Source organism: Zea mays, chromosome 5 (genome assembly GCF_902167145.1).
Source record: "Zea mays cultivar B73 chromosome 5, Zm-B73-REFERENCE-NAM-5.0, whole genome shotgun sequence".
Taxonomy (NCBI): Eukaryota; Viridiplantae; Streptophyta; class Magnoliopsida; order Poales; family Poaceae; genus Zea; species Zea mays.
The window spans coordinates 82,424,489-82,433,926 of record NC_050100.1 but is presented as its reverse complement, the minus strand read 5'-3'; the positions used below and the strand labels follow the sequence as shown (position 1 = coordinate 82,433,926).

Sequence of the window (9,438 nt, the reverse complement as noted above, 5' to 3'; positions counted from 1 at the left end):
GTCGCCACCGAAGGTGTGGTTCGGCATGGTGCCTCGATTGTCCCTGTGACTTTTTGACTTCTGTTGGAAGGCTTCAGAAGCCCATACCCCACACCAAGCTGCGTAGGCCTCTGGCCGGTTAGACATCCACGGAACCACCACCTTCATAAAAACAAACATATATCAGTACCTATTCAAATGAAACAAACACAAAGGAAAGGATTGAAATATAACCTTACGATACTCTTCCTCGCGAAGGTATATACTCGAGGCCCCTGTCTTCTTGTTCATCTTTTGCCCTAAAATTTGTTGATAATACATGCACGTGGCCTGAATCCTTGCCTCGTACAGGGCCTCCTTCACCAACCGATAGGCATTTACTTGAAACACCTTCTCGGCGTGGTTCGCGTCATCCCCATTGGCCAACCGAAAACGTGCCTACAAAAAGAATGCAATGTTATCTAACTTTTTAATGATTGCTTCCATATAACACACACAAGATTACGTACCCAGAAGTCAGCGCGAACAAGCCCCTGGGCATCGCCATAAGTGACATCGACCTTCAGCTTGTAATCGTCCCAACATGAGACGAGGACCGGCGCAGCGTCTGCATCGTCGGACGTCTTCACCAGTCCAGTGTAGTGAAACTTCAGGAGCGAACTCAACACAGAGTTCACCTGCTTTTGACGACCCTGGCCAGTGAAAGAGTAGTCCAACCACTCCCTACAAAAAGACGGGCAAGCATCAAACATGCTTACATTTGATGAATACAGCTGATTCAAATCAAAAGATACAGCACTTACCTATCTCCGACGGGGGAGATCACTGTCTTCCCCGTCTCGGAGCTCGGAACAGGTGGAGGTTGTACGGCATGGGGCCTTCTAAACTTACGTGGACGCCTTGCTGGAGCTGCCTCAGCCTCATCTCCACCCTCAGCCGCACCTCCTGCCTCAGCCTCAGTCTCATCTCCACCTCCACCCTCTCCCTGCTCACCTCCTACCTCAGCCTCCTCACCTCCACCCTCAACCTCATCCTCATCCTCATCCTCATCCTGATCCTGATCCTGATCCTCATCCTCATCCTCATCCTGCAAATAAGTAACTCAAGTGTCACATTCACGCGTTAAAGTCTTACACAAATTAAAAGCAACAATACAATGATTCTTACATCGCCTCTCTGAAACCCCAAGGGCTGGCCCTGTAACTCTGGGTGTAGGCTTCTGTAGAGCTGCTCCTTCTTACTAGCGCTCAAGGAACTCCCTCGGAAAAGGGAGTCCCTGAACCCCTTCACCACCTGCTTAAACTTTTTAGGCATCCTGCAGCAATTGAAAGTTTTTATTAGTACTGAGTAATGTAAATAAATAAACAAACGGTGCAAAATAAACCAACATTAAACAAATAAACATTCATATGGAAATAAACTTAACTTGTTACTTATCGTTTCGTTTCCTTTTCTGTGGCAATGATATATCATTGAGGTCTCCAACTAAACAATCCAATGTAGGAGCAGGGTCTATATCAAATGAGGATGGCAACTCATCTTCTTGGAATACCCCGTCAGCTTGTTGAGCCTCACGATTGTAATCATCGAGAACAGGAGTGGACAACCGATCACGGGGGTAGGTTTTGTATACGACCCACCAAGCGCTCAACTTAGGGCATGGATATGACGAGTAATATACCTGCTCCACCTGATGAGCAAGGACATATCTATCGTCCCCTTGAAGTATTTGCTTGCGTTTAACCTGCGCCATTCCAAATTCGGTTCTATAATGCTTCGGGTCAAACCATGTACAGTCAAAAAACACCACCCTCAGATCCTTGTTCCCTACAAATTGGCACTCGAGTATATTGTTTATGATTCCGTAATACTCGGATTCGTGCCTTTCCATATCTTCAGCCCGGATTATGACTCCGTTATTTTTCGTAGCTGCTAAAGGACGGGAAGCTTCAAATTTGGTTGTACGGAAGCGAAACCCGTTTACGTCGTAACGGCCATAACTCTTCACTATCACACTACCAATAGAAAGCTGACGCAGGTCCTTATGGACACTACGCCGACGTGCGGGAGAATCAATGCCCTCATGTGAAGGAGATCCCACAGGACACATTTGTGAGTCATCCGGTACATTCCCGAACTGACAGTCAATAAATGAAAAAGTGTTACAATTGTCATACCTATACACGATGTATGAGGACAAAGAATACAAGGCTTACATGGTCTTGGATCCAGGAGATAAAATTAGGTCCCCCGTGCAATCCATTTAGACGCAAGTTGTCTAGCTGTTTCGCCGTTGGTTGACGGTTACGAGAAGACCTCCAGTTTTCTTTATCGAACTCGCTAAAAAAGAACGAGAGTAAGAAAACATTGTGTTTCCTAAACATTGAATATACAATTCCTTTAAGCCTAGTAAACTATTACCTGAAGAATTTCTCAGCCTCTTCTATATTTGACCACATGTAGAGCAAAGCAGATTTCCGTTCGTTCTCACTGAATTCATATGCCACTGGTGGACCAACAGCCTTGCCGTTCCATTGAAATATGCTAATGTGACTGCACGGATGCACCGTTTCATCTTCATGGTACCTCTTCGTATGGCAAATACATTGTGGTCTTCAGTCAAGTAACCACTTGTGAGGAAAGCTATCTCCTTAAATTTGAACTCCTCTGCTATACAACCTTCAACCTTTGCCTTGTTACCCACCATTGATTTCAGTTTTTTCAACATTCTTTCTATGGGATACATCCACCTATAACACACTAGCCCACCTACCTTTGCTTCATATGGGAGATGGATAAGAAGATGCTGCATAGGATTGAAGAACGCAGGCGGGAATATTTTCTCCAGCTTGCAAAGAAGCACTGGTGCCGATTCCTCTAGTTTCTGCATCATCTCCTTTAAAATTTCTTTAGCACAAAGCTGCCTGTAGAAATAGCTAAGTTCAGCTATCGCTTTCCACACTTCCTCGTTAATGTAACCATGCAACATTACTGGGATAAGCCTTTCCATCATTATATGGTAATCATGACTCTTCAACCCATTGATCTTCATTGTTTTCAAGTTCACAGATCTTCTGAACCCCGCACCATAACCATCGGGAAATTTTAAATCTTTCATCCACTTCATCACTTCTTTTCGTTCATTGGGTCTCAAGGCAAATTCAGCACGAGGCTTGCCTCCATTTTCTCTGAGCATGAGAGTTGGGTGGTTACATATGTTACCTAAGTCCACTCGGGCCTTGAAATTGTCTTTTGTTTTATCTGGGAAATCCATGACGGTGTTAAATAGTGCTTCACACATGTTACGCTCTTGGTGCATTACATCGATGTTGTGCGGGAGCTGCAATGCCCTCATGTAAGGGAGCTCCCAAAGGCCACATTTGTGAGTCCAGTTATGGGTCTTCCCGAAACCTGCAAACCCATCCCCATCCTCATTTCTCACTAGATTACTCAGCTCCTCAGCGATTTCCCACCCGGTGCGACGCTTCGGGGGTTCCTTCGTGACAATGGTGTCCTTCCTGAACTCGTGTGCCTGGAGCCTGAAGGGGTGGTTCAAAGGAAGAAAAGACCTATGACAATCGAAGTAACAGAACTTCCCACCCTTATCGAGCCAGAAACAATCTGTTTCTTTTCCACAAATAGGACAACCTAGCCTTCCACTGACTCTCCACCCAGCAAAGATCCCATACGCTAGATAATCATGTATGGACCACAAATATGCTGCCCGAAGTTTGAATTTTTGCTTCATGAAGCTGTCATACGCCTCCACTCCTTCCCAAAGCTCTTTCAACTCCTCAATCAATGGCTCAAGCATAACATTGAGGTTTACGCCGGGATGATCCTTCCCAGGTATGATGAGAGTTAAGAACATAAACTCATCTTTCATGCAATCTTCAGGTGGAAGGTTGTACGGTATGGCAAAGACAGGCCAACATGAGTAAGACGCTGCGGTCATACTGAAAGGCGTGAAACCATCTGTCGCCAGCCCAATACGAACATTCCTCTCTTCACTAGCAAATTCTATATCGAAGCTGTCCAGGGCCTTCCATGCGTCGCAATCACACGGATGCTGCATTACCCCATCCTTCGGGGGCTTACGATTCTTGCGCCACCTCATGCGGCTCGCAATTCTACTAGCCAAGAACAGACTTTCAGTCTTGGAGTGAGACGCATCCAGCGAAGCTGCTTATGTGCCCTCTTTGTTGTCACCTTCTCCCCTTCTTCGTTTACCACCTCTATGTACCTCGACAGGCCACATTTCAAGCATTTCTCTAGTTTCGCATGATCGCGCCAATATATCATGCAGTTGGACGGGCATATATCGATCTTCTCATATGGCATTCCCAAAGCCTTTAGCAGCTTCTTTGACCGGTAAATGTCTTTAGGCACCTTATGATCGGCAGGAAGGACATCACTAAACAAGTCCAAAATCGCCTTATAACATTTGGCTGAGCAACCAAACTTTGACTTTATGCTCATTAGACGGGTCACGAACTGGAGGATGGTAACCGTTGTGTGTCCATGCAGAGGCATTTCTAAGTCTGGAGGAGTTTGAACAACTCTTCAACCTCTTTTGTAGGCGGATCTTCAGGATTGTTGACAAACTCTGCCTGCATATCTTCTAACATATGATCCAATCGATCAACGTTTTCACCGTCATCCACCTCCATCTGTGCTGATACTATACTCCGTGACTCGCCGTGGTTATCCCAAACCTTATAACCTTGAACATACCCATGACTGCAAAGGTGTAGTGCCACAGTTCTCTTGTCATGTGACTGGATGTTCCCACATTTGGTGCATGGGCACCTAATCACAGCGTGGGTTGACTCTCCACGAGCGTTCTCTAAAAACTTTTCTGTCTTCTGAAACCATTCCTTTGTGTGACATCCGCCCTTCTTCCAACCAGCATACATCCACTCACGGTCATCTTCCATGTTTGTGGACTAGGATGGCTCAGTTTTGCTGTTGTGTAAACCACCAACCAAAAATTCAGCATATAAGAGCGATGCACGTGGCTTAGGTGATAACCCTACTATAGGAAAGGACATAAACCCACCCGAGAATGGAGGCGGCCGCATGCGACTCGTGACGTGCCCGATGGTCCGAACGAAATTTCGACAGCATAACCCCGCTGTTCTCCGAACACACGCCTATCATGGTGCGACGGAGAACAACTGGGTTATGCTGCTGAAATCTCGTTCGGACCAACGGACACGTGCACGAATCACATGCGGCCACACCCATTCTCCGGCTGTCCAAATACGTGGACAATCCCGGAACCACGCACATCACAAGTAATCTTGTGTTTGGACCGAATGAAACTATACAATCTATGCATCCATAGATTGTCTAGGTGCATTAGGCCCAAACATATGAATAAATGTGATGCATGTGCATGCTTCCGGAACGGGTGACGCCTAGGGTTAACTAATGGTCTGCGCACTTAACCCTAAAACTCTAGGAAAATAAACAGTGTATCATACTAATCAAACTACCACAACGTAGTTAACTCCCGTCGTCTTAATCAATACAATCAACCAACCGACGGGAATAAACATATTTTCGATATAAATATAAATATATATCGCAATGATATAATTTTAAATGATTTCAATCTTACTGTCTCAGTGGAGGTTGCAGCGGCGTCGGGGGAGGGGACGGGCGGGGGCAGCGGCGTCGGCAAGCCGCGGCGGAGGACGGGACGGGCGCGGCGGGGTCGGCGGCGGCGGCGTAGGCGCTGGCGGCGCTCGGGCGCGGCGGCGCAGGCTCGGGCGGCGCTCGGGCGCGGGGCGGGGTCGGCGGTCGGCGGCGGCGCAGGCGGGGTCGGAGGTCGGCGGCGGCGTAGGCGCGGACGGCGATCGGCGACGGCGCGGGATGAGTGGCCGGCGATGGAGAACGACCGCGCGATGAATAAAGGCCTGGGCGAGTGGCCGGCGCGCGCGTTTAGCCGGGCCCGCCCTAAACCCCGTCGGCCGTAACGAAGCCGACGGGAGATAATGTAGCTCCCGTCGGCCTCCGGACTAACCGACGGGAGTTATTTTATCTTCCGTCGGCTTCGTTATGGCCGACGGTAGTTAATTAACTCTCGTCGGCAACCCTAAAAACCGACGGGAGTTATTTTATCTCCCGTCGGCTTCGTTATGGACGACGGTAGTTAATTAACTCCCGTCGGCAACCCTAAAAACCGACGGGAATTATTATGGCCGACGGGAGTATTCAGTTTTGCTGTTGTGGTGGATTTATTTTATATTGTGGGTAAAAACGGTCTATACCCACACGTCATAGATGGGTTTCACCCATCCAGCCATCTGACTGTCGCGAGAGCGTAGGCCCCAACCCCAAAGCCGTGGACCCCTAGCTCATCCGCGACCGCGAAGACCCAGTCGGCCCCAAAGCCGTGGAGACCCATCCGCCATGGAGACGTGCGCCGCCGCCGCGCCGACCGCGAAGACCCATCCGCCCTCCAGCCACTGCTCCATCCAAGGGAGGTGAGTTCCCCTGCCACCGTAGATCCACCGCCACCGCCAAAGGAGCAGTGCGCTGGATCCTCGTGCGCTGGATCCACCGCCAAGGGAGCAGTGCACTTGATTTGCTATGTATCCATCAATTGTGTACGGTATATAATTATTATTGATACACAATTGATTTGCTACGTATTGTGTACGGTATATAATAGTATTGATACACAATTGATTTGCTACGTACCTAAGTATCAGTACAAGGGAGCTTGATATATAATGTGCTATGTAATTATATACCGTACATAATTGATTTGCTAGCGCTGGACTGCTCTATCCGCTACCGCTAGCGGTGGACTGCCACGATTTGCTAACAGGCTGTTTGGAATAGGTTCTCCATTAAGAATTTTAGTCTAAATTCTGAGATCAAGTGGATTATTTTGGTTACGCATCAGATTTAGATCCTAGGAGTCTGAATACATAACCGGACCTGATATTTCAATCTTTATATCCTGTTTTGAACAATTTTTATATCCTATTTTGTTAATTGAATTATTAACTTTGTTTATTTTTCTTTTAAACATAGATGGATTTAAGGATATCTGAGGGTTCTGGTACTAGTACCACCTTGGATGACCAATCGGTACAATCGCCGACCAGAAGGGCAAAGGTTTGGGAGTATTTTGAGCAAGAGTTAGTTGAGGTTGATAGAGTGATGAAGGCTGTTTGCAAATACTGTGGGACGAAGCTAACAAGTAAAAGGAATTCAGGAACAAATAGCCTTAGAAACCTTGTTGCGGATACATGTCCTAAAATTCCAGTTGAGGACCAAAAACGATTCATTGCAACAATGAGAAAAAGGCCAGGAGAAGGTTCATTTGTGTTTGACCCTCGAAAGACTCGTGAGTGCATGGTTAAGTGGTGCATCAGTGCTGAGGTCGCATTCAACAAGTTTGATGATCCTTTCTTTGCCCCGTGGATGGAGTCATTGCAGCCATTGTTCAGCGGTGTTGGGCGTCAGACAATGAGAAATGATTGTATTGCCAGATTCAAGATGATGAGGCAAGAGCTAAGGAATGAGTTACAGAGTCTTAACTCTCGGATTTGCTTGACATCTGATCTTTGGACCTCAAATCAGAAGTTGGGTTATCTTTGCTTGACAGTCCACTACATTGATGCAAACTTTATCTTGAAAAAGAAGACTATTGCATTCAAAGATGTCAAATATCCACACACGGGCCTAGCAATCGAAGAAGTAATTACGAAGTGTCTCATAGAGTGGGGGATTAAAGAGAAGGTGTTTACTATCACATTGGATAATGCCTCCAACAATCAATCAGCATGTGACCTCATTCGAGAAAGTGGACGTTCGGACATGTTATTTGGAGGCGAGCATCTTCATGTCCGATGTTGTGCACATATCTTGAATCTCCTAGTTCAAGATGGAATGGCAATTGCTCATGGAGCATTCGATAAGATTCGTGATCTGGTCAGACATATCATATCCTCACCCTCTCGCATACAAGCTTTTAATGAGATTGCTGAGAGGTCTGGATTGCCTTCAAAGGCCAGATTAATTCTTGATGTTCCAAATCGTTGGAATTCGACACACAACATGATTATGGAGGCCATTGAGTACAAAGTTGTCTTGAAGAGATATGCTGAGGAACAACTTGAGCCTTCACCAGATGATGAAGAGTGGACAAATTTTGAGGCGATTGGAGAGTTTCTTGGGGCATTTGAGGAAGCTACAAAAGCATTCTCAGCACATAGAAGTCCAACATCTCATTTGTTTTTGCATAATGTGCTATGTATCCATCAAGCTCTAAGAAATGAAAATTGGCAAATCAATTGTGTGCTTGAGGATTTGGCACTAGCAATGGATTCTAAGTTCGATAAATACTGGGAGAAGGATACTTAGAAGAGGAAGACGTCTTGCAAAGTCTGAGCTTGATGCATACTTAGAAGAAGAATTTGTGAGAACAGATGAAAGATTTGAAATTCTAAGTTGGTGGAGGACAAATGCAAACAAATACCCAGTGCTTTCAGGTATGGCGCGTGATTTATTAGCAATACCTTTGAGCACTGTTCCTTCGGAGTCTGCTTTTAGCGCAGGTGGTCGCATTCTTGCTGATAATCGAAGCTCAATGACACCAGAAACACTTGAATGCCTTGTATGCTGCAAGGATTAGTTGTATGAATACCCAAATATTCAAGGTACTTGATAAGTATGCTAGTAATCACATAGCTTATTAGTTCCTTTTACTCTCTCTATATTTACTAACAATATATCCTCTTTTTTGCTATTTTACTACTGCTAACAGTATTAATCACTCTACTTTCCTAACAATTGTTGTTTTGCTATTTCAGTTTATCCCCTTGTGTTTGGACCCAGCTAGCAGCAACACTCTTTCTGCAAGTGGAAATGGGTTAGTAAACAATATATCCTCTTTTTTGCTATTTTACTACTGCGATGTGTGCTGGCACAATAAAAGAATGCAGAGAGGAGAATTGTAGTGTAGGGTTTATTTGTTTCCATATGTACGTGGGATTACATTTAGCAAGAAAGCAACATGCACTCATTTATTTGCTTTTGGCCATTTCTCCTTTTGCTCGACAGTTCAATGTGCTGTTTTTCTCACATGGTGCTTTTCTTTTCACTTCCAGGGAGATTTATGCGTCGTTCAGTGGGCTTCTGATGCTATCTAGATGTCCCCTTCCACTGTTGCTAGCTTCAAGCTTGATCACAGACTCTTTCCACTGCTGCTAGTTTATGTTTCTTGCCAAAAAGATTATTGTTCATTAAGGATCTTTAACAGATGTTTTTTGTTATTCTCTCGAGACCTAAATGTTTATCGACCAAAATTGTTACTGTGTATGCAACTATGTTTTTGTATGTCACTGAAACTACCTATGAAATTGTCACAGTGTATGCAGTTGACTTGATGTAAAACAATAAGCTAAGCCCACGGGTTTTCCATGGGTTTCCACCCAATTA

The 9,438-nt window shown here is 45.5% G+C and overlaps 1 protein-coding gene across 1 annotated transcript; it reads left to right on the top strand.

Moving 5' to 3' along the window:
* Window positions 1-7,026: 7,026 nt before the first annotated feature.
* LOC109939722 (zinc finger BED domain-containing protein RICESLEEPER 2) lies at window positions 7,027-8,361 on the top strand. The gene has a single exon (XM_020538034.1). It carries the CDS (start codon window positions 7,027-7,029, stop codon window positions 8,359-8,361), a length of 1,335 nt encoding a protein of 444 aa, XP_020393623.1.
* Window positions 8,362-9,438: the final 1,077 nt, after the last annotated feature.

Excerpts from the sequence above, each read along its gene's own strand:
- LOC109939722 (XM_020538034.1), top strand. The coding sequence starts at position 7,027 with ATGGATTTAAGGATATCTGAGGGTTCTGGTACTAGTACCACCTTGGAT.